The sequence below is a fragment of the Acanthaster planci genome, linkage group LG03 (assembly GCF_054643075.1).
Source record: "Acanthaster planci isolate LZ-2023a linkage group LG03, COTS_SCS, whole genome shotgun sequence".
In the NCBI taxonomy this organism is placed as follows: Eukaryota; Metazoa; Echinodermata; class Asteroidea; order Valvatida; family Acanthasteridae; genus Acanthaster; species Acanthaster planci.
This window is the reverse complement of record NC_141779.1, coordinates 14,425,662-14,450,258: the sequence shown is the minus strand read 5'-3', so window position 1 is coordinate 14,450,258 and position 24,597 is coordinate 14,425,662. Positions and strand designations below refer to the sequence as shown.

Sequence of the window (24,597 nt, the reverse complement as noted above, 5' to 3'; positions counted from 1 at the left end):
TCAAAAAGCCAAGGTTTTTCTGGAACAAAGCCTTTGCGTGAGTCTGTGAACGGCTGCACTGATAGGACAGATTATCACACATGCTTGTAGTTGTTCCCGAATAGCCTTGTACTGGGCATGCTCTGCTGGAATAACTGGCTCGTTGTGCCGTTGTCATGTGAAATCTGGGCTCCAGTGGAATCTCGTCTCTCTTCCCTTATTTGGACTCCTAGTCTCACATGGCCCTGTTAGCTGTCATTGTTCTGTGCACCAGAACAAGGCAATATTGATGCATCATTTCAATTAGTCATTTGTGTGTGGTCATATTAAAACATGTCTGTAGTTTTTACATGTATGTGCTAGCTTCATGGAGATAGTGAGGTGAAAATTTGAGCTGCAAGGGTGCTGAGATTTGCGAGGAATAAGGTTTTCATAAAGTTCAAATATAGGGTTTCATTATGTGTGTGAAGGTTTTTGTAGATTTGCATCCGACCGTAACCCCTGCAGGGTATTCTCAAAAAGTCCTGTCAAATGCAGCATACATGCACATGTAATGCAACAAAGCTGCAAGTTATAAACTTACTATTTGTATGTATAATTCAAAGTGAATTTTAATCTACCCAATTTTAAATATTTCTTGTTGAAACTGCTTAATCATTCAGCCCTTGGGCTGCTATTCAGTTTTTAATAAACCAGGAATGAGGATAATAATAAAAATAAAATGAGACTCCTGCCAAATGTAACAGACTGATCCAAATACAGTGGTGAGTTCAGTGGCTCTGTGCAGTGCCTAGGCCCTATGACTTTACACAGAATACTGGGCCATTTGTGTTTGCCGCTAAATAATAATGATAATGATGATAAGGGAATAAATATGTGTTTGGACAGGTCTTAAACGTGTGTTTAAGACCGGCTTAGGAGAATGGATGTGACTAATATCCATGTGCCAGCGTGTGATTTACACAGCGGGCATTATCACTTCTGAGCGGGCATTATCAAATGTTGATACACGGTCAAGTGACGTGTTTCAACCAATAGGAATAGAAAAACTGCCCCAGGTATTTGTGAATGGATATTTATAAAATGCAACACTATTCAACAACCTGTCGCATTCTGTCACCTAGAGCAGGGGCCTGATGGTAATTGATTTGCAGCATTATCATTACAATTAAAAAACTGCTAATGATAGCAGGGAATGCAGGATGTCATTGTAATGGTAGACACTATTGTGTTAACAGCTGTCACACAGACACATGGAGTGGAACACTGAAGTTTGACAGTGTACAATAGTCAAGTTTTGGCTTGAAACATGTCTCCAGCTAACATGTAGTGGATGAGTGAATCCGCGTCAGTTTGTCACTATCTGAGCTTACTCGTGTTCAACTCATCCTAATAAAACAAGTTGCATGTCACCAGAGAACCACTGTGGTGTTTAATGACATGTAATAGAGTCGTGTGCAATGTACGTTTAAATCAGGAGGAACCCCCAATATTATTCATCTCACAGAATGTCCGCTGTCATCAGGATGTTGAATTAAGCTACATGTATGCATCAAACTAAGGAGCTAAAACAGAATCACTGGAGAAAGACCTCAGACTGATTTGTTAGAAGCGGGTCACATACATTGTATTGTATAAATTGCTACTAGTAGTTTTCCAAACCCTCAACTCTGTAAGCCCCACCTCCTCCGCCCTCCCAAGTACCTCCTGCTTTGTCCTCATTGGAAGCTCATTGGAAACATTTTGCCAGGACTTCAGGTGGAGATAGTTCCTGTCTCGCATTAATACACCCACTTGGGAATTTCCAGTTGAAAAAAATAAACCAAACAAAACACCACAACAGATGTTCTTGACATGTACGTATGTCTGTCACATGTAGACAGGGAAAAATCACAGGGTAAAGAGATGTAAATAAACATGTACGTGGATGGTATACCATACTTTGCAAAAATAAAGTTCACAACAAAATCGTCTTTTAATGTGTGTCGTCATTGACTTGTCCTAAGGTGACTTTTACTTGGTTGTACTATACATATACAAATACATGACAAATGAAGTTTGAACTGAAATTGGCAGTCGGCCTTCCATTTTGCATCCATGGATTTTATCGTGATTCTTTTCAACCTTATTTTGTTGCAGGAAGGTAATGCGTGTATATTTTTTTGGTAGAAAGGCAATTTTGCAAGGCCTTTCTTAAAAGATTCTGGACTTGTTGAGTGTGGTCCGTTTAAATGAAAGTCTGTGGACTTCCAGAGAAGGAATCCCCTCAATCCCATCACCCTCTGCTTCTGTATTCATGTCACTTCAGATATACGTGAACATTCTAGTCAGAAATATGCTTCCCAATTCTGCAGTGAAAGATGGCCGATTACTTGTACAGATGTACATGTACATGTATGTCGATAAGTGTATGGAGAAGTTGGTTTGCAAGTGTGTGTAGGATTAGGCACACATTGTACATGTGCCAAGTAAAATTTCCTGCTTTGAGAGTCTTCGTTTTGCTAGACAGGTTGCGGTTGGTAGCTAGGGACCTTTTGACGGAAAAGGAGAATTTCCTGAGCTGTCGGCATTGTATTCAGACTTGGAGTAATTGTATCTGGAAGTTTGACCACACGGGGGCAGAGCAAATAATGTACACTCATTTGCAGTAGGTTGAACTCATGTGTTTGCTTGGTGCCGGGGTTTTCCCCACAAAGAGCCATACCCTGCCTGGTCTATGTTACTGTTGATTTGGTGTGATGCGCTCAAGTGTGTCAGTGCCTGAGATATGCATCTAAACATTGCCGTAGGGAATGCATGAAAATCCCTCCCTTTTCATTTGAGGTCTAAACTCAGTTGGTTTGTTTTCTTTTTGGGGGGTTTTGTCTTCAGCATTTCGTCTCTGAGAGAAAAATTGACGAGGAGATCGGGCGGTCATCTCGCTTCACCGGAAACCCTGACAAACTGCAAGAGGTATGCCCAACAGTTTGATATTGAAAAGACAGATCATAAAATGGGGGTTTGCTGTTGACAGGATCAAATGCATGGATGCCATCAAAATGGACAACATTTATTGTCAGAAGTGGACAGTGTAGTTGGACTTTTTGTCTGTGCGTACATGCCTCTCTGGCAAAAACCTCTGCAGTGAGGTTACAACTTACAATTAAAGGCGGTTGCACCAGTCCAAGTCATACCTCATGTGTTGCACAATTGATATGTGTTCGTGTCACGTCACCAACAAAGAGCAGAACTCAAAATAATTTTGAGGCACATTGTCGTTTTAGTGGAAAAAAAACCCAAAACTGGAAAGCAGACGGTGAAGAAAGTTCATTTCGAAAATTGGGAGGTGTTTAAACTTTGAAATTGAATTTTTGTTTTTTAAATGTTCACTGATGCCAGTTTCACAAATCACCCCTTTCAGGCCGTCAAGAACTTTGGGGAAGTCCTGCCCATAAGAAGCACATACTCGGAACGTCGTCACTCCCTGACCTCACTGACCAGCATGGACAGCCTGAGCCGCCCGACCTCTGTCAGCGACGACCACGGCGGACTCCTAAGCCGCTCTGCCTCAGCCCTGGAGAACAAGGTGTCCGCCCCAACCACACCCACCTCCCCAACGACCCCTGACGGTGACGACATGCACTCGGAGGTGGCTAAGATGGCCGCCAAGATGCAGCGATCCCTGCAGGTAAGGGAACCTTGGCTTCCTTGTTTGAGGAAAGGGTTCAGCAAGAAGCTCCAAAAGATACTCATTGACTGATTTTGGGTTTAAGGTCTTAAATTCATTGTTTTAGTGTTAGTGATGAAACCAAGGATTCCTAAAAAACAGCCTACGTAGGCACTACATAGATAAAGAAACAAATATTTGGTCTTGAATAGACTCCCAACCAGATAGGGAGTTGAAATTCTGTTTACGTGTTGCTGCGGTTGGGATTCGAACCCGGGTCACAGAGTTCAAAGGGTGAAGCAAGTACCACTTTGCTAGTGTGACCCTCCTTCAAAACTTGTTACTCCAAAACACAAATACATGTAACTGATATCTTTGACAATATCTATTATTTTGGTTTTTTGCTTCTTTTGGGGTCTGAGTAGAGCCAGAGAGGTCGTGGTCCTCGAAACCCACGTCCTCAAGGCGATGGTGTCAGACAGGTCCAGCAAGGTAGCAATCCCAGACAGGGTCAGTCTGCCAAAGAGGGCAGCAGACAGGACCAACGGGGTAACAGAGGCCGCCACGATGGGCCCAGCAGGAACAGTCCTCGGGGTGCCGAGGACAAGCCGCACAGCGACACTATGCTGGAGGGCCGCCGGAACGATCGACCGCACAACGACCGCACAAGGAATGACAGGCCACGGAGTGACAGACCGCGCCACGACAGAGGAGAAGGAGGACGGGGCAAAGATGGGGAGGTGCCTCGCAACAAGGACAGGAACATCCGCCGGCGGGAGCAATACAGGCGGCGGCACGACCAAGGGGGCGAGGCTAAGCCAGAGGTGGGGGCGGACAAGGAAACCAAGAATGAAGTGAGTGCTGTGCCCCGTCCGGACACCATTCCACTCACGCCAAATGAGCCGTCCACCCCAAAAGCCGACAAGAAACCCACAGACACTGTCAATGGCGTTCTCCCGATGGCCAACGGTAAACCTCATGATGGCAGCCTGGAGGAGCTCAAACTGCACACACCACCAACACAGACAAAGTCGGGAGACCAGGCCAAGAAGGATGGCCCACTGGTCAACGGCAGCGTGAGCAGCAGTGCCGAGACCACACCCATTGAGGCGCTGCCCCAGCGCAAACCTCGCGAGGACCGCAACCGGAAGAGGGTGGAGGAAGTGGTCAAGGAGGTGACTTCCATGAATGGCATGACGAACGGAGAGGTCATGGTGAACGGAGAGAGCTAGGAAAGAAGGAAGCCAACAAACCAAGGCATCATTGGAATGACATCAAGAAATATCAACAGTATTGAATAGGAACTACTGGTCACAGTGGCATGGGATGGCCTGCTTATATCAAAAAGACACAAAGAGTCACTGCTTTTTTTTCTAAATTCCATACCCAACTGCCACACCATGTGTTATGTCTGAATTGAAAAAACAAACACCGAAAGACCAGACACGAGGAAGATTCGTCTGAAAAGGGCTTGAAAGTTATCCCTTATCGGGAAGCTTTTGTAACTTCAAGTATTATGGAAACTATACATGTTTGTCAGTTGATTGACTTACTTGTATTTGTCTGACATTTGCATGCATTTTTGATCTGGGTTTGTGGTATTATTGGCTTCGTCACTTTAATATTTATCAACCTTGCATCCTTTGAATGCTGCAGATATCTTTGTTGATTAAAAAAAATTACATATATATTCATTATTACATATGTAAAACGTAAGATTAAATTAATTTGTGTGTGCTGTCTATGATTATAGCTTAGATGAACTAATATTAGGACCAGTATGTATAACTCAAACATTTTATTTGGTCATTATCATCCGTTATTGTTTATGTTAACAGAGTTATTTTATATTGATTTCTTGTAGAGGCTGTTCAGTGTATGCTTTTATTGATCGCTGCTGTAGAAAGGATAAAAAATATATATATGCTGTGTGACCATGGAAATTTTGGAAGGGTAAAAGTTTTCTCTGTGAATAGCCGAAAGATTTATCAGTGTCAAGAGAATGTCTGGAATCGCTGTGCTTGACAATTTCTGTAAATTCCTGGAGACATATAACTTATTGAGAAATGCCTGAAAGATGACATCAGTATTTTTGTGGACGTACACGTAACTCAAAAGGTGTGTTTCTGGTTGCTGGGGCTTGCATATTTAAAACATCCTACTGAATTCTTAATGAATGCCAGGCAATGGATGGCAACGGGAAGCACGTCATTCTTCAGAGATATTCTCATCTGGCACTATAGTCTCAAGCCTAATTCTCACTGAAATGAGTGTGGTTGTACTTTGATCGTATTTCATTTGTTCATCCGTGTAAAAGTTGCCGCGAGAGCAGCTTTTTTCCAACTTGGGACTTTACTACCTCATGTAAACGTTCAGAATTTTTGCAGGTCAACTTTAAATTGTACTTAAACCATTTGGGTTTTAGGTCGCTTACGGTGGCAACGTTTTCTCCCCAGGTTTTTAAAGCCGATTAGAATGAAACAGAAGTCAAATGAAGCTTCTGAGCCTCAAACGCCAATCTAACTGTATTCTGTGCTTCACGTAAAAAAATGAAGAAAATTCACAAGTTTGAATCCTTTCATATCGATCTATTCAGGTATTGAGGTGAAGTTGGGCACATTTTTCTTGACTCTCGCAATTTGTTTGTAGAATGGCATTGCTACAAGCTGTTAATGTTATCACCAGTTTAAAGAAAAACAAAAAAAGCATATCTGAATCGCCTTTTTTCTGGAGCTGTCTTTTTGTGGGCTTACTGATATGTACCAAATGAGCTTGTACAGTTGCATGTTGTGAAGCTTGCTCTGACAGGATATTCAGTTTTTGTTTTTTTTCCGTGCACTTTGGCACTTAAACTCGACAAGCAGTACTTTTGTGTTTTCCTCTTTCATCGGGAACAAGTGTTTGATATGACTCACTCAGTTCACACCTAAAAATGGAAATGTTGCAGAGGAGGGACCACCCAGTGGGCATTTACGTTTACATATAGATGGCGAAAAACAAACATTCCGGTTTGAACTTCAAATTGAGCTTATGATAAGGCGTGGTAGTTTATTTCAAGCACAAAAATGGACGAGTATTAAAAAAAAGTGCAAATTTCGTTATCCAAGGGAATCTGTATACTGTTCAAAATGTATCCAATATTGAATTAGTGTCTGAATTGAATTTGATAAAACATATTTTGGTCCTTTTTTTTGCATTGCATTGAAGTGTTCTGATAAAGTACTGGCAGCCTTACTGTTAGTACGTGCCATTTACTTTTTTCTTTTGTCTGGCGATAATTCACTGAAGAATTGTATTCTTCTGGGCTAACAAATACAGTGACTATGAGTTTAAAAAGTGCCCTTGCATGATCAGATTTTGTTAGTTTGTCAAAGTTAATGTTTACTCTGTCAGATTTTTTATCAGAATTCTTCAAAATTGTTGAGTAGGGAAGTCGAAGAGAGCCATGGTAATGTCTCTTTGTCACTAAGAATTTGTACTTAAGTTTGTGTTGGATGTGTTGTGTATTGAGTGTATTCTGTGCTGTCGTAAGTGGAGGTTTATCAAAAGATTGCTTTTTCTTCCTGTCTGTCTGAAGAAGGAATATGGTGAGGATTGTCCTTTTTGACCCAGTTTTGACCCCAAAAGTATTGACACAGACGTTTGTAAAGGGGGAAAAATGTGAGTCTTTTCTAAGAGTGGTAGTGTGTAAACAAAGGACTGTGGTGATTGCCCTAGAAAAAGTGCTGCGCTCTCGGAAAATTGCAAAGTTTGTGACTTGGTAATGTGTAAAAACAAAGGCAAAAAAAAAAGAAAAAAAGCATAACAAAGAGTAACTGCCTTTACACCACAAGGTGATCAGAAATATTTCATCTATTTTTGTGATCAGAGACTCTGTATATGGAATTATAAATATGTATAAAAAAGTAGAATCTCCAAAAAAGGTTCAGAATGTGTGATGTTGGTCAAAAGTGGCAAAAAATGCCTTCTTTTTCTACAGTCATTTCTTATTGTAGCCTGTACTTAAAAAAAAAAATTTCCGGACTTAAATTTCTACACTTTTCTTACATGCTGTACCTTGCATAAGACCTTTGTTTCCAGAATGCGAATTACTTGTACAGGCGGCCAAAAAACAACCAGTGTATATATGAAGTCAGAAGTTAAAGTTAATGAGAATATGACATTAAGCAATAGTTCCCATGCTTAAACATTTCAGCACTGGATACGCAGGTGTAGACTAATACCGTATCTAGTGTTTCGAATGCATGATTGCTGAATTCAGGGACCTTTTGTTTTCGACTCTTTGTTCGTTGACAATTCCTTTGATTTAGTGCCTTAAGACAAATTACAACATCTGTTTGCCATTTGGGGAGAATTATTTGACAACTCTATGACATGAAATTACCTTTTATCGTAATGGTAAAAAATTAATGGTTTTTGGGGGGTTTCCTTTTATTGGAGCTTTACTTGCATAGAATACCCCCTCCACTTGATTTGTGATAAACCCTGTTAGTTGTAAAAAAAATTCTGTTATGGCATGTGGAACTGTTGGGAAGGTTTTTTCTTTTGAAGTCCTATTAAATCAATGAGAAACAGCAGATCCTGTTCCGTATTTTTCCAGTTTTGAGACGTCAATCCTCCCTTTTCATGCCACACCTTAAGACATCCAGGACTTAATGCTGGTATGACTTTGTTCATTCAGGTCCCACTCCTGGGCCACTTTCTGTGGAGCTTGTCGAGAGAACAGTTTTTGCTGCTTACAATCTCCACCATTGGAAGTATCTTCCATTTCACTGTTAACCTCATAAGTTCTCCTCGCTCCCTGTCCCATTATAATTGGGGTCACCTGCAGGGCTGCCAAATCTTTCTCTCGGCCATTACAGAATCATCTCACGCTTTTCACACCACCCACTTGCGATTCTCGTACAAAACAAAATTCAAAAGTCATTTGTTCAACCATTCCATGCTACATCCCAACAACAGAATGAAAACACTCTGTAAATTTTTGGATGATTGGCTGTTATCGCGCAGTCAGTGATGTTGTGTGTTTTTGTGTCAGGACAAGTCTGTCTCTGAAATGGGCTTCCAGAGCTACAACCATAGCTATTCTCACACTAATCTCAACATTGGGAGCCCTGCACTTAGAATAAGGGCTGGTTCGTACTCGCTGCGTTTGTACAAACGCAGTGCGTAATGTAAATGCCGCATTTGTCCTTCACACTTTCATCTTTTGTCAAGTCTCGGCTGCGTGCGCGCATCCAACAAAAATTTTAAAATTCCAATTTGTCCGAAATACGCATAGATTTGGTGCATACACACTATCCATTATTTTCACCGACTGCATGCTAGGGCGCACATTTTCATTACGCACTGCGCTTTCCTTCACGCACTGCAGACACCTCAAAATAGACCTTTGCGCTGCGTACACAGTGAATACACAGCAAGTATGAATTGACCTTAAGACTACAGAAGACTGGAACCAAAAATCCTATATCCCAACAAATGTGGACTGAATGATTTGAGACACTTTCGTAAATCAGAGGAACGTGTCTATTAAACTGCCAAAAGATGTGGACGTCCTTACTCATCACTTATTTTAATAGATAGGACTGCATCTGGACACAATCTCATCTAGCTAATCTTTGAGACTTTGATGACTTGCATACAAGCAAATCAATAGGAAATCTACTCTATTTGGGGTCGTGCACTTCATGCGAGCCGCACGCCTCCGATACAGGTGGTTATCCAGATCCTTGCACGCTTGGAATATACATTGGCACATCTTGGAACATCTGGGTTGCTGTGCTTGCATCACTTGGGGTGTGTCGGATGTGGGTGATACGAAGGGAGTTACAGGCAAAATCGGTGCAAGAAGGTTTCCTAGTTCTAGTTTTTGTGCTCACTATATCTGGGTGTTAAGGGACCCTATTGGGGCACTAGGTAAGGCTGAACGTCCTGAAAATTGAAGACAATACTTATGTCAAACTTTCAACATTTCAGTTTAATTTAACATTTGGACTTGTTCCGAAAGCAGAAGTGCATATAGCAAAACAGGAAAGGTGCCTTACGAGAAGCTTTTTACTGTATGCTGCATTCAAATACCTCAGACTCCACTCAATAAAACTTCACACTAATTCTGTGTGCCAAGACAGAATATAGCCCCACACACTCCATACCAATTTGAGGCCTGTCTCCATGAAGTTCTAGCATTGGGAGGTACTATACGGCATTACCCTTGCTATGATTGGGTATGTCAACTGTGTACAAATCATCGTAGCCAATGTTTTTTGTCCACTGACATTTTTCCCAGGTTCATTGGGGGTAATTTGGTATTAAATTGGCAAAAAACAATATTAGTACAGATAATTCCATGCTTCTGCGCAACTTGTCATATGTGAAGGGAAACCTATTGTGACTTTTTTTTGCCTGGGGCAAAATAAACAGCCCTCTCACTGGTCCCCAGAGCATTCCACATCCTCTCAGCTCACCCTAGGGAAAATGGAATATTCTGGGATCATCTTATGAAACTAGAGTTACCATGGGCCATCCACTTAAAAAAAACACCACATTTTCATGGGCACATTTAAGTGGCACTGAATGATTTTCATAAATAGTAAAAGTGCTAAAAATAACCCAGCACAGACATCAGAAATGTTTTCCTTTTCAGTTTGTATGCTCTCGAAGGAGGGGGGGTCAGAGGGGAGTAATCTTTGCAAACTTGTAAAAAATGACAACAAAAATGGATGGCCCATAAGATCGCCCTTCAATGTCAATTACTTTCATACAGATACATGTATTTCTGTTAACATTGCAAAAAATAAAATTCCTTTCACACATAGAGCATGTCCTTGAATATTTACACCAGAAACTCTGTTCCGATCAAAACCAACCCTTGCAGGTCAGATTTCATTCATAAGAACTCTTGCATATTCATATATGATTGCGACGATGTTCCACAAGACTGGTACACAGGGCCACACTTTCAAATGATTTACTCTGCACCCAATTTCAATAGAAATCTATAAGAAACGAGAATACATAGCTGACTAGCTGAAAATCATCAGTTAATGATATCACTAGACAGATGCCACAGATGATGGGCACAATTCAGATACTCATTAGTTCCAGACATGTCTTGTTCCTGGCCTTCATGATGAGAACTGCTGCAAGGCTGTCTTGACTCTGCATTGAGAGATCAGACCAAGTACATCCATGTTTCAAACCTCTGTTAAGTGATTAAAGTCCCTTTATTTCAAATCTAGAAATTCCTTTTTTTTTATAAATACATTTCACAGGAACTATACCTTAAATGTCCTACTTTACACCCACTTCAATACTTTGTGAAAAGTCAAAGTTACCTTCCATTAATAAAATTGGTAATTTAAAGTAAGATATTTCACAAATTGATCACAGGTAAGTGCCACAAATGTGCACTAACATTAGGGTCAGAAATAAAAAGCTAAAATGGGAGAATTCGACTTATTCACAAGTCGGCCATCTTGAATTGAAAATGAGGCGATCCCTGTAAACATTTTCTAAACACTTAAATATTTGTGGGAGTGAAGATGATGCAGCAGGGGCAAATGACTGACGACCATCTATGTACTCTGGTGGGTAGTTCCAAATTGTGCAATAAAACGTCATGTCTCCTTTGTTTGGAGGAATGAAAAATATTTTTCAAAGTGAGGCCTGGTCTCTAATTCTGGCAAAACAGTCAGAAACCTTCCCATTTCAGAGAATTCAATGAATAAAGCAGATTAGGGGAGCATGATCCAAAATGGCGATCCTAAGAATAAAGCCCATGACGTACTTATCAAAGAGCACTGTGTCGTTGGAATCCAGCAGCGTCTGCAGGTGCTTCTGAATGCCATACTCCTTGAGCTTGGCCTGTCTCTCTGTGGCCCCATCTTCCTCTGTCCACACCAGGTTATTGATGCAGTAGACTGCTGCGATCTGCAGCTTCACGTGCTCAATCCTCTACCAGAGCGACATGTAAAACGGACATGTGAGAATCATCGTGAATCGTCATCATGGGAAATGAACATGTGGAGCCAGCACGTGAAACAAGCGTGTGAAAATTATCACATGATAGCACCCTGGGGCAGCAACATACGGACTCAGCATGTGAAATAGTCATGTAAAAATCATCACGTGAAATCAATACCGACAAGCACCACTTGAAATCAACACATGAAAATCAATATGCAAGGAACAACATGTTTACTCAGTACACATTCACAGCAAGTCAGCACAACAACAAGAAAGTTAAGTGTGAATCGATCTGCAAAAACAGCACTTGAAAACTCATGCATTATGGGAACCAATTTGTGAAACAAGTGTGACACCGACTCAAAAACCTGAAAGTTCATGTGAAATCTACTGGTGTAAATCAGGCTTAAAAAGCAGCATATGAAAATAATTTGTACAATCAATTGCCTGCAATTAACGAGGGCAATCAAGCAATGTAACAACAAAAGAGATCAACATGTGGAAATAAACAAGTGTCACTAACCATGTAATAAGTGAGTTTCTTCAGAATGTCTTCGTTGGACATGATGTATTCTTTGGCCGAGTGCCCGTCTGCGATATTGGCAAGTATACAGAGCGTCTGAAACAAGAATGTTTAAAGAGATATTTTACACACAAGCAAGGGGTGATGGGGGCCAGAAAATGCTAGGAATATACAGGCAAAAGACGGCGGCATGGCAGACTGTACTGCACAACTGTTTTGCAATTCCGACACAAATTGTATTCATCGGATAATTATTCAGAAATCCTACCTGCCAACACAGAAAAGTCAGAAATCGAAACACCTTTTCACGAGCCTTTAATGGAACAAATAGCTGTGCAAGAGAGACACTATTACATACATGTAAATGTGTAACTTCTGCCATTTTTTACAAAGCAAATAGCGCCCTCTATTTTTCAAACAAATAGCACCCTCTTTTTCTGCATATAGTGCCATTTGCCTGGTCTTTTTTTCCTTTATCCTGGGAATCAGAATGTTCACATTTTCTAAAGTCTGAAAACTTAAAAATTGGGACAGTTCCGACAAAACCAGAACAGTTGGCAGGTATGAAAAATCAGAAATTTTGCATTTTTTTCTTTTTGGAACAAGATCCTTGCTGCACAATCAAAATGCATTCAAGTGATTTGTTACAAAATTACTGTGTGTCTAATACTCTAAACCTTCATGCGCTGACAAAAAATGGCCCCAGATTTCAAAGACAAAATAATTACTGAATTGCTTTTTGGCAAACTACAATAATGCACCTGTTCCTTGACGTCTGGCGGATGGTCGCCCTCCAGGATCATGATGACAGCTGTCATTATCTGCTTGTTGTGGGACATCATTATACTGTCTATATGCTGAAATGCAGTAAGAAATATACACTTGTCTTAGTACAAGCTTTATTTAAAAAGTGCATAGATCTCTGAGGGAACACGGAAACACTGAGAAAACAATGGAATGTATGCAGTCTGTGCTTAGTTATCAGTGATTTGTGGTGACGTTCACTCTAAATGAGCTCAATATTGGACTGCGGACTTGACACGCGAGAAGTATCTTAACTGAAGCAAATGCAATTTCAAACATATCTGACTGACACATTCTTTCACAGTATATATTCTTCTTTTGAGGCTTACTGACCTGCTTGGTGGACAGCAGGTTCCTCAGCAGTCCCAGCGTTTTCATCAGGATGTCCACGTTGGAGTCGGTCAGCAGGTCAAAGAGCTGGTCAGTGCCCAGCGAGCCTAGGATGCTGTTCTTGATCTTCTGCTCTGCCTGGAAGGCCATGTTCATCAGGCCCCAGATGCCGTTCAGTCGAAGGGCTGTGTTCTGGCTGGCCGTCAGCTTGCAGAGCAGCTCCACCGCCCCGGCTTCAACAATTGGCTGAAAATGGTGTTGACACAGACAGAGTTTCAAGAAACTGCCTTGAATCTGAAGTCACTTTTATAAAGGTAACTTTTTTGTCGGTCATCCAAGACCAGATATGGTGTCGGGGTGCTGCTTCATCAGATTAAAAAAGGTGATAATATATTGATCAAGTAAAATATTTTGAGACAAAGCTTTCAGAAATGTTGGCAACTTTGGAAGGTGCACGTACAACATACTTTTTCAGAAATGTTCCCATCGTTTTGAGAAATTCTTGCAGAACACATCGTTCATAAAGACAATATCTTGCAAGGAGGATAGAACTAAGGGATCTCTCAGAACATAATACACTTGACAAAGTGAACTTCACAACTCTACACGTCAAATTCTTCCATCAAATTGAATCAAAATCCGCCTGGAATCAAGCCGGTTTGCCAGCATGCATGTTTTTCTAGAGTATATACTTTCAGGTTTTCACTGAATAATCTTCATAGACAAAAGATCCACATGTTGGTCAATGTCCTACCTCTTTGCTTGGTGAGAACTCTAGCAGGAGATTGCAGAGTGTTGACGATGCTATTGTCATGAGTTCATCTGGATGACCCAATCTCAGCAGCTGATGAAAATAAATATTCCTTTTTTATATTCAATGACATAATTATCAAAATTCTTGGCGGACAGTGGTCAGCAATACTTTTCAACTGTGGGGTGGGGTGTAAAATCCTTTCTCTGAATATTGCTTATTTTCTTGACAATCCCGTTTTCAAGGATTTGAAGATGCTCAGTAGAAAATGTCTGAAAAATTGTTCAATCGCAACTTATCAGGGGAGACGCAAACGGAAGAGAACTTAAAAGAAGACTTGTATTGATTGATTATTGGAGTAGCATTTCATTTTGGTTTTACCTTCATCAGGGGCTTCCAGACAGCGTGATCTTGAAAACTTGTTCTAAGCTGCTGCACAGATCTTGATAGGCTATGAAGGCATCTACAGTCAAAGCATAGGATGAAATGACAATTTGGAAGAGCATTACGTCTTATTAACCCCTTGACGACAGGAATTTCTTCCCGAAAGCCGACTCCAAGAATTCCAGCCTCGCTTGGCCATGAAGGCCACCTACCAAACCACAAATTCTCAGTTTGTGGCCCTGCGTGCTCTGCCTGCTTTGAATTACACGGTGAAAAGGCTGATTGTTCGGTGACATGCGGCTACTCACCCTTCCACATTCCCGTTGCCTCTTTTCAAAGTGGGGACTATTGTGAAGCTGGTGATTATGATGCAAATTCGGTCTTTTCATTTCTGGGCTACGCACAAAGACCAATGACCATATATACAAGAGCCAAGGTCTGCCTTCTTTCAACGTGTTCGCTCGAGCGTGGGCCGAGAATAATAGTTGAAAAGCAGGCCTGAGGATCTCAATTTTTACAGCGGTTATAGCCGCCTCCCGGCGCAAAGGGGTTAACACCTAAAAGCTGCTACGAGACCAGCAACCCATTTCATAATAATTGGTGTAGCCTTTCCACAGTACATGTATGTAAGCCTTGAGAAACAAATTCGTGGCAAAGTTGTACGACGCATTTATGGCCGATTTGGCAACAAAAATGTGTAGCTGTGCAGTGTTTTAATATCTTTTAATATCTCCGATGAGGGCAATCGCAGCTTTTATAGGGTCTGTCCCTTCACAATTTCACAGGAATCAGTAAAGGCAGTCTTTGGATTAGCTCTACCCTTAATTCTGACAAAATGTCCATCTTTTCCACCCTAAGCAGTTCCTGCACACAGCCTGACCTCTGGTGTTCACTCACCTGACGGCAGAGAGTTGTACCTTCAGATTGGGTTCCGACAGGCATTTCTCAATCTGGTCCATCAGGCTCTCGGTGTCGATGATCTGAAAAACAACAAATACGAGACCTAAATTAGAGCTACGTCCCTCAAGATGTCTCGGTTGAGGTAGAGAAGATGGTAAGGGGGCAAGGTTGGGGTCACTGTACCATCCCAGCTTTCCACTCTACAGCCAGGGTTAGAATCTGACTTGGAACCATGGAGTGGATTTCTACAGTCTCCACAGAAAATTTACAGCTTCTTAAGGTTTTATTTCAGAAGATGTTTAGATGTAAAAGTTACAGCAAGAAGAAATATGTCTGTGCAACGGGTATTTCCTTCCATAATTTAACAAAGAACTTTGCATGTTCCACTATGTTGATAAACCAACTCAAATGCGCAGGAAAAGCAGATCTTCAGTGTACTTTGTAAGTGTCTGGAAGATTTGATGTGATGTCCAATACTTCAGAGCATGTAGCAAAATAGCTTAGACTCGCCCTTTCATTTGCCCTGTTCGGGCAATGAAGATCCAAGATGTTGAAAGCTGAATTTTCTCGTTGAAAGTATACTTCTGGGACCCGTGGGATTTTTTTAAGCGGAATGCTTTATACATGTAGTTGTGTGTCTACTTTTTTTAAATACTGATTCTTAGGTTAGGATTTTACTGGTGTCATTTCAGTAGGTATGTGCTATTATAATTTTACAAAAAGAAAATTTCTCCTTTTCGTACAAGGCCCAGAGATCCAAACTCAGTAGGTAGTCAAGATCTCCATGGTTATATAACTCTGACCTTTTTTCTGATGTCTTCCTCATTGGTGCCCAATGATGCAAAGACTTTAAATGCTGCCTGTTTCATCTCCGTACTCAAATCCTCCTTGAGTGAAGAAAAAAGGAAAACCTCACATTAAGGATTGCAGTGTGTCTCAAAAGTCAGAAACATTTGCATGAAGTTGGACTGTTTCCACTGGCTAAGACTGTTCTTCAGCAGCATTCAGATGGGAATGCTGAGTTCCAAGTACAACGACCGCCCGTTCTAGAGCAGGAACAATGCGTTGCAAATGGAATGTTCCTGATTTTACAACTGAAAGGCATTGCACTTCACTTTTTTCAGTGGTTCCTTGCCATGCTATGGGAACTGTTACTGAGTACCAACTGCAAGAAGTCTGTTATCAGACATTTGGTCATGGAAAACAGATCTGATACTCACGTTCTTATTGGTGGCTTCCGGTATGTACCTCAGGAATCCAGCTAGGGTCAGGATAAGATGGTCCGTGATGCTGGCTACCCGCTGGAGCTCAATGTCCTCCTCTATGAGAAAAGCCAACGTCTCCGCCCCTTCCACCCTCTCCTCCACTGATCGGTCCTTTTTGCACATTCTGACCAGGCAGGGCAGTACCTACACAAAGGCAACCCCCCCCACAAAAAAAGGTCACAGAAGTCATGAATTTGAATCATCAATTTGAGTTTATGCAACTCCAGCATTTGGAGCTGGCCAGAGTTTGCTTGCATCCACAAGCAAGATACTGAGCAATTATTGTTCTCATCAACCAAAGAGCAAAGGATCACTTCCAGACCGGCATAAAGCCATTTATTCTTCACCCAGTCAACTATTCCAATTTCTCCTAAATCCAAAAGGGTCATGCACTTTGGATCACTAAGTACACTTTCACGACTTCCAAGCACCACAGGACATCTTCTGAGATCTTTATCACCATTTGGTATCACAGTACCTCAAATATTCTGCACACCAACAAGGACAAGACACCTGTCGTATCTTTCATGAAATGGGCTATAACTTGGTCCCAACTAGTCATCTTTAACAGAATGGCCACTGAACTCACCCTGAACTGTATGATAGGGTTATCCACTGCAACAGCTCCAGCTCTACACAGATATGAAAGGCTGCAGGAGAACAACAATTGTAAAAGTAGTTTTCAACAGTTTAATTTAAGTCTTGCATTTGTGAACTCTCTTTGCTTAATTCAGAAAAGCAGATGTCACTTTTACCTATTTTTTCTTATTTTATGTCGGTTGATCTCAGTGGCATTTTTTGGTTTGCCTTTTTTCCTCTTTTGGAAAGGAATATGAGTGATGTGCAGCTCTTAGAAGATTCTTAAAAGAAGCAATTCTTCAACAGCTCTCAGGCTACACAAGCTTTCAAATGTTGTCTTTTCTTTTCTTTTTCATAACCAAACATCCACCTGTAATGGCATTTATGAAGAATCCCAGTAACACAAGCCCCCAAAATCTGTAAGCTGGTGAAAGATTCTAACTGCATTTACCACTTAGCAGCAGTCAGCTGCATGGCAACAGAGTGATTTCTGCTCAGGAGTCGGCAGAAGATTTCAAGTAAGCACTCCCCGTTATGCACGGCTGGAAGAATGCAAGGGAAAACAGGAATATTCAGACAAAATGTAAGACGACAGTGATCAGACACATGTGTTTGAAAACGAATATAGGAGTATACGTGTAAATATACCCTTGTTCAAATATGCCTCACTGGTGCCAATGATAAACAAATGAATGTTGACTTGCTTTCAAAATATACTTAGAAGCCCCTCAGTAGTTAAGACATGGAGACTATTGAGAGAATGTTTGTTTCAATTTTCACCCTATGGCCACCGAAAAGTTCAGAAATTTCCATCTAAGCCCTTGTTTTTACATTTGCTGCTTTTGCCGAAGTTGCCAATATCAAGGAAAACGATGCAAAGATAGACAGTGTTGAGGGTCTTCTTTGTATAAAATCCCTCCTAATAACGAGCCCCAAAACACACTTGTTACTAACAGTCTTACAGCCTGTTCAATTCATAGCCCTCACATCATACTAATTTTGTGAGTTCCTCATGAACATTTTACGCTTACTTTTTATTTGGGAAGATGCATCTTCCCAGGGCAAAAATCTAAAATTAATTTACATCTCCCCAGCGCAAATCCATCCTTGAGAAAGATGCATCTCATCGAAACTACGCTTTCTGTGAGCATCTTCAAGATGGCTAACAAATTTTACGATTTAACGGACAACCATAATGAATCCAGAAATATTTCTTTGAATAAGGCACCCCACTAGCTTACATGAGGCTATTGCCGAGGAGACATTCCTGTTCTGGTAGGCTAGGGCTGCATAGCATCGTAATGTTGGCAACTGAATCTAAAAATAAATATATACACAATATCTCTTTCATGTTCATGATTTTAGCAAGGCAACATCATTGGCAGTGTGATCACAAGTTGAACGAGCTGTGAGCATGCAGAGTGCAGATATCGATCCTTTTTCTGTTGCACTCACAATCAAACTTATGCGAGAAATCTGCCAGGTAAGTATATGACTTAGGAAGTAACACATAGACAAGATGATTTCAATTTTGAGTAGAGACTGAAACAGCTTCAGAGAAACCTACAAGAATTTGTAATTTCTGCAGTTGTGAGGAAAATAAACCGCTTTGAAATTGCAAAAAAAATTCCATCAAACAAAAATCTTCAGGTTTCTAGGGTACCCCTCTCAATCCTCTTTTTTTAGTCTCACATTCCAAAGCACTCCTAGGTTCCTGAGGAATCATTAACTCCTTATGTCCCTCTCCTCCTTGACGTAACACTCACCCTGTCTTCGTTAATGTCTAGGAGAGGGGCGAGCGCACCAACTGCCCCGTGCCTGAATAACGTCTCTTGATGCTCAGAGTTCTACAAATGACAATGTCAAAAGAATGCTTCTCATTGCATTTTGCATAAAAAAATCCGGCAAATGAAAAGGGACCAACTGTACTGTGACAGCCAGGATTCAGTTTGTGTTCAAATGTTGGAAAGAACCATTAAAGATTTGAAATCTGTTAACTGCACATTCTCTTCACATCTGTGGTTTTCATCTAGTTTAGTGGTATTACACAATGGTTCGGATTCAGATGCTTTAAGAAGGTAATGTCTGAGGATGGAACAGACATACAATTAATTTTGAAATCAAGGTCATCTATGCTTCTTTCTGTCAAATTGGATTGGCAAACAGGAAAACTGGTTGAAGAAACTTAGGAGAAACTGAAAATTTTGAATGAAGATTTGTAGTGACACTGTAAATAGTAAATTTCCTGACATTGCTTGTGCAATAGTCACAGATGTGGCAAGAAAGTGAACTTTGAAATACATCAAAATTAAATGTCATTTTTTCTTACATGCCCCTCCCAAAATAGGGCATATGCGTCTTTTAGAGTAGAAGTGCGGCCTTACGTTCTTAGATGCACAGATTTTTCCATCTCAATTTAGGCCTACCTTACAGCAAGTGGCTAGTATGCCGGCTATGCATTCCTGAGTACATTTGGACTGCGGGAGTAACTGTATCAAGTGGGGTATGATGGTGCTATCCTGAAAGGTAAAGAATAACGCAGAGCCTGTGCATTACATCACTCATGCATATTTATGATCTCGCTTCACAGCCCTGATTGGTCAAATCCAGATTGAAGGGTAAACTTCTGAAGGTGGTAATATGCAACTCTTCTTTTTAGTCTAGCTTCCTCTATTAAAAATGGCAATACAACAGAGTCCACTGCCGTGCTTACCTGGTGAAGTATGTCCGTGGGCGCTGTGGGACTTGTCATCATGGTACGCAAGAAACGGAGACAGGCTTCAACAAACTTCAAGTCGCTGTGGGCTAAACCTAAGCCAAGGGGAAATGAAAGGAAAATCTATCACCAAGAAAACTGCAATATGAACTGAAAAACCGTGCCATTCTCAGAAGAGCTATCCCAACAGACACAAACTTGTGAATACGTATTATTAAAAATTGAACCCAGATGGAGATTATGATCGCTTCAAATTAAACTGGCCAAGTTTGAGCATTGATAAGTGCAAAGCCAGGAATCAATCCAAGGAGACTTTATTCTTGTTGCTTGCTGCTCTTTTGCCCCTAAACAGTCAAAGAAGCAAGATGCTCAAGCAGTTATGCCAGTGTTTGTACATCTGGACAGCACAAAATCCAGCTAAGCATGTTAATCTGGGCTTTGCTCCACCCTACCTTGCAACATGATGGTCAGCACCCCTTCGGCAAGTAGCCGTTTTTTGGTCTCCTCTGACCCCTTAGCAAAGCTGCCCAGTATGATGGCACACTCCACGAGCACAGCGGGGGACTTTTCACTTGTAATGACGCTCAGTAACCTGCAACAATCAGTGGATATTACTTAACAGTTGTAAAAAAATATTGACAAAGGCAGAAGAAGATGTCAACTGATGATCACTACTTTTTATCACTTTTGAAACCAGCTTTAACCGTGAATGCAGCATTTATGATTTCCTTTTTTCATTTTATTTTCATGAATTCGAAGTAGTCCACACATAATCTTTCTTGAATTTTCATCATTATCTTATTTTAAATAACTGTATATACATGAACAAATATTACTTGAGGTTTACGAATGAGACACCTTGGACTTGTGATGCCAGTAAGTAAATTTAAGAATGTGGTGTCAAATGTTACTTCAATATTTGGTTTAGACTGTGAAATATTTTGTAGACAAAAATATTATACAATTAAGAAGAACAGTTCTAATTTTTGCAACAAGCCGACAATTTCTCCAGCCCAAATTATACATAAAATCCTCCATTCTGTTATTGTTCTGGTGCATGTCATATGCTGCAGTAACCCCTCTGACTGCCAAGTTTGGGCAGCTCAAAATATGACCCAGGCACCATCTGGAACAGTCGGAGGGTTGAAACAGGCAAAACTACAGGCAGAAACATGGGAAAGCTTACCTAGGCACAGCACCACACAGCATCAGATTAGCCTTCTGTCTGTTACTGCCAATTACCACATTCTTCATTTGTCTGAGTAAAAGGGAGCAACGTGCACGATCACAAGATTTTTCACAATGAAATCTGTTTGATTTTAGCCTTCTGCATTACATACGTATGCTATGTACATGTATTTCCAAATTCAATGCTGGTATTGGCATTGGATGACACTGATACATTTGGAAACTCTTTCAAAACTGCAAAGTTAAAACATTTTTATTTTTGTATGAACAACCAGTAAAATGCATGGTACACCATCTGCATGTTTATTTAGTTTTTTAGAAACCATGGCAGATTCTTCAAGTATATTGAGAAAGTCAAATATTACTGAGTTCGACAAGTAACTCTGCCAAGTACCCGAGTGTGCCGATTTCAATGCTAGATTCCATTTTTAAGGGCCAGGTACCCCATAAAAGTCACTTAAAAAAGAAAGAAAAAATGCTGAAGGAGTAGTTTTACTTTGTATTTGAGTTCATCAATGCAGACTTGCAAAACAACCTGCTAATTCTACATACATCACCTTCAAATCAGAAGGTACCCTGTTGGTGGCTCACCATGTTTTGATTTCCCACAGTATCTTGCCATCAAATTACTGCAATATCCAGTATAATCAGTTTACTTGTATGTAGGGGAGCTACTTTTTAAAATCAGCATATTCCATTGCAACAATGCAATTTGTGACCTTATTTCTGTGCAGCGGCATAGGCCCACTGGGGGGGAGACCCAGGTGGGTACCAGCGTAAGACAGGGTGGCATAAAGGGTGACTCCTAATCTCCTCATCTCTTAATGCTAGAGGGCACTCTTTTTCCCACAACTTTAATCACAAGTCATTAAGAAGGGACAGTGGAATGCTTTCAGGGGGGTGGATTCGTCCCTCAGGCACCCTGTCCCCTTGGCTACACCAATACTTTGTGTTTTATTATGCATATACATGTATAACGATGTTACCGGGGACACAATTATTACTTTTTTCCTTTAATTTTAAGGGTATCCAGATACCTGTTCTTTATAGAAATGGGGATCCGGTCCCAAAAATATCTGTAAGTACACTTGCAAGCCTAGAAGTTGAGCAATTCACTTACTTCAGATTACACAGAAGTTGTTGTGTGTCGCTGACGTTCAGGCTGTCCACATACAATTGTCCCAACCCAGTATCCTGCAAGAAAAGTAACATTCACGGTACAGCCTTCCAAATTTCATATTAGTTTTTCGTAAATGAAAATGGTTTATTTTGAAAACTCTTACGTACTGTACTGAATGGCAACTACATGTCATATGTGTTACTTCATCAAATAATGTGCACAAAGGATCAAAATGGGGGAAAAGTCATTTTGTTATGAAATTTCTCACGTCGAACATTGTGATGGTAATTTCAATAATACCTTGGGGGCTGCATCCTAACTACAGTTTCTATCCCAACCATACCTGGGACAGTCCCAACTATAGTGCTACAGTTGGACTGCCCAAATGATGGTAAGCAAATTTCTATGAAAAATTTCTCAAACCTTCTCCAAATTGATGCCAAAATATGCCAACCTAGCATCGACTGCATCATCATTGAAACTTGTACAAGTGCAATTTGTTGATTTTGGCAAGTTATGGCCCACACTGGCACTCTGTGTTGTAATTCTATAGTTGGGACCGATATGACAGATGCTATATATTGGGGCGTGACAGTTTTTAGCAATACGAACAAGTTGAACCTCGAGTCTCTCGGGTCAACAAGAAGACGTTCACAAATTTAATGACTGCCAGTTTTGGAAAGAGTTCCGTATACGGAAAACACTAATTTTCCCTAAAAATGTAACAACAAACTTCATAAGTGATAACATACATAAAAATGAAATTTAGCTAAGAAAATTCCGGTGATCCTAACGCTGGTTTGATCCATCCATTAGGCAACTTTTGGTGTCCGTAAACCAACGACGGATCACTGATCGTGATCCAGATCAGCGTAAACCAACACGTCATTGGACATAACTAGGCGGCAGTTGGTAAAAGTCGGAGGTAGGCCTAGCCGGAGGTAGTGGGAGGTAGCCAGAGGTGGCATTTAACATTTAGTAAAGCACTTAAATGTCAAGGCCTACTCACTCACCCTCTTGGTGAGAATCACTTTCTTATTGGGCTTGTCCTGTTTGCAGCCAAAAAGCTTCCAAAAATGATTTTCCTGCAAGTCATAATTGCCCCCTCATTATAGTGATGATGATACGACGCATGTACGTGTACACGACAGACATGTAAGTGCTTTACTCATTTTAAATGCTACCTCCGACAGTGTTCCTTTCTCCATGCTCCGGCTACCTCCGACCATACCTACTGTCATTAACCGTAGCATATGCCTCGGCAAGCCTGCATGATCACTGATGACTGATCACTGATATGGTCTAACGTACGTCATGCACGTAGATTCAAGTAATGAGTAAAATAAAAAATTGCATGCCGATCTGTGCTGTCGATCAAGAAATAAATTGATAGGGGCTACTCACCATCATGGCGAATTCATACATTTCTTGTCGTCCGATTTATTAAACTTTTTCTCCTTTCTCCGTAAAAACTTGATGCACTTCGTGTAGGAGGCCCTAATCGAAAGGACTATTCCGGCTGTCGATTGACCCACGGACCATTTACCTGAGTGAAAGTAGCCGCGGGTTCCTGACTATGGTGGCCGATAAACAACGTACAATACAAAAAGGAAACACTATGAAAGATGTTCTCTGTACGCCTCAAAACGATATGATATCATAAACTGTAGAGTCCATTCTGCAGAATAGGTTATTTATATAGGCCTCAATATACAAGTCACATGATCATCAGCCATTAAACATTGGTGTCTATGCATTGATTTTGAAAAAAAAAACAAAAACAAAGACACGAAGTTGATCAATACACGACCGTGAGCGAAACGTGCACGGGGTATCATCCGTCAACATTTATTACGCGCCGGAAACTTTACTGAACGACGACGGATTAGAATAAAAGGAATTTATTATCTTACTAATTATTTTCAATTACTTCAAAACATAATGCTATAGCCTGAAATCTAATGAAAACGGTGGCCTTCGATAAGTCTACAGCAAAGCCAGGAAAGCTTTATAAAACAACAGAACCCTGTTCAGTTTTTAAATAGTTATTCTTTATGCCTTTTATTGATGATCTCGGCGGCAATAATTTTGATTGTTCTAATCCTTTTGGACAGGACAACAAAAGTTATATTAAGATTATCTCGCGTCGGTGCCTCATCGTGTTAAAATGAGGTTTCGGTTTTGAAACAAAAGTCCAAGCTTTAGTTTGATATCAAGACCGTCAATTTCTGACAATTAATGTCAGGAAAAAATGTTATTTTGGATTGCGTTTTGGAGGGAATACTCTGTAATATACATCAAGGCCTAAAAAGATATTAGGCAAGGCAGTCTCCATTACAACGAAATAAAAAAGACGAATTTTCTTCGCTTGGCATAAGGTACATCATGACATTTCCCGCACAAACCACCCCCCCAAAAAAGACTTATTGAAACTGCATTCCTGT

The 24,597-nt window shown here is 40.7% G+C and overlaps 2 protein-coding genes across 7 annotated transcripts in view; one reads left to right on the top strand and one right to left on the bottom strand.

Moving 5' to 3' along the window:
* The window catches only part of LOC110989352 (uncharacterized), a 45,656-nt gene extending 37,454 nt beyond the window's left edge, over positions 1-8,202 (top strand). For all 5 annotated transcript variants that reach the window (XM_022253698.2, XM_022253683.2, XM_022253690.2 and 2 more), the window contains 3 exons: positions 2,851-2,931; positions 3,380-3,646; positions 4,051-8,202. In XM_022253698.2, the coding sequence (XP_022109390.2) occupies positions 2,851-2,931; positions 3,380-3,646; positions 4,051-4,857 (1,155 nt within the window). In that variant the 3' untranslated portion in view covers positions 4,858-8,202. The remainder of the gene's footprint in view (positions 1-2,850; positions 2,932-3,379; positions 3,647-4,050) is intronic.
* On the bottom strand, positions 6,706-23,719 carry armc8 (armadillo repeat containing 8). Of its 2 annotated transcripts, none has more exons than XM_022253720.2 (20): positions 23,558-23,719; positions 22,154-22,227; positions 21,032-21,103; positions 20,298-20,437; positions 19,843-19,940; positions 19,556-19,648; positions 18,896-18,976; positions 18,371-18,446; positions 17,581-17,671; positions 17,140-17,200; positions 16,506-16,694; positions 16,089-16,172; positions 15,283-15,365; positions 14,383-14,464; positions 14,005-14,094; positions 13,254-13,496; positions 12,878-12,973; positions 12,117-12,212; positions 11,415-11,581; positions 6,706-10,786 (listed from the first exon to the last, which is right to left on the bottom strand). In XM_022253720.2, exons 1-20 carry the CDS (start codon positions 23,576-23,578, stop codon positions 10,753-10,755), a joined length of 1,971 nt encoding a protein of 656 aa, XP_022109412.2. In that variant the 5' UTR covers positions 23,579-23,719; the 3' UTR covers positions 6,706-10,752. The 2 variants fall into 2 exon arrangements, with proteins under 2 accessions (XP_022109412.2, XP_086990219.1); XM_087134093.1 differs by lacking the exon at positions 23,558-23,719 and adding an exon at positions 22,906-23,041.
* Between the last annotated feature and the right edge of the window lie 878 nt (positions 23,720-24,597).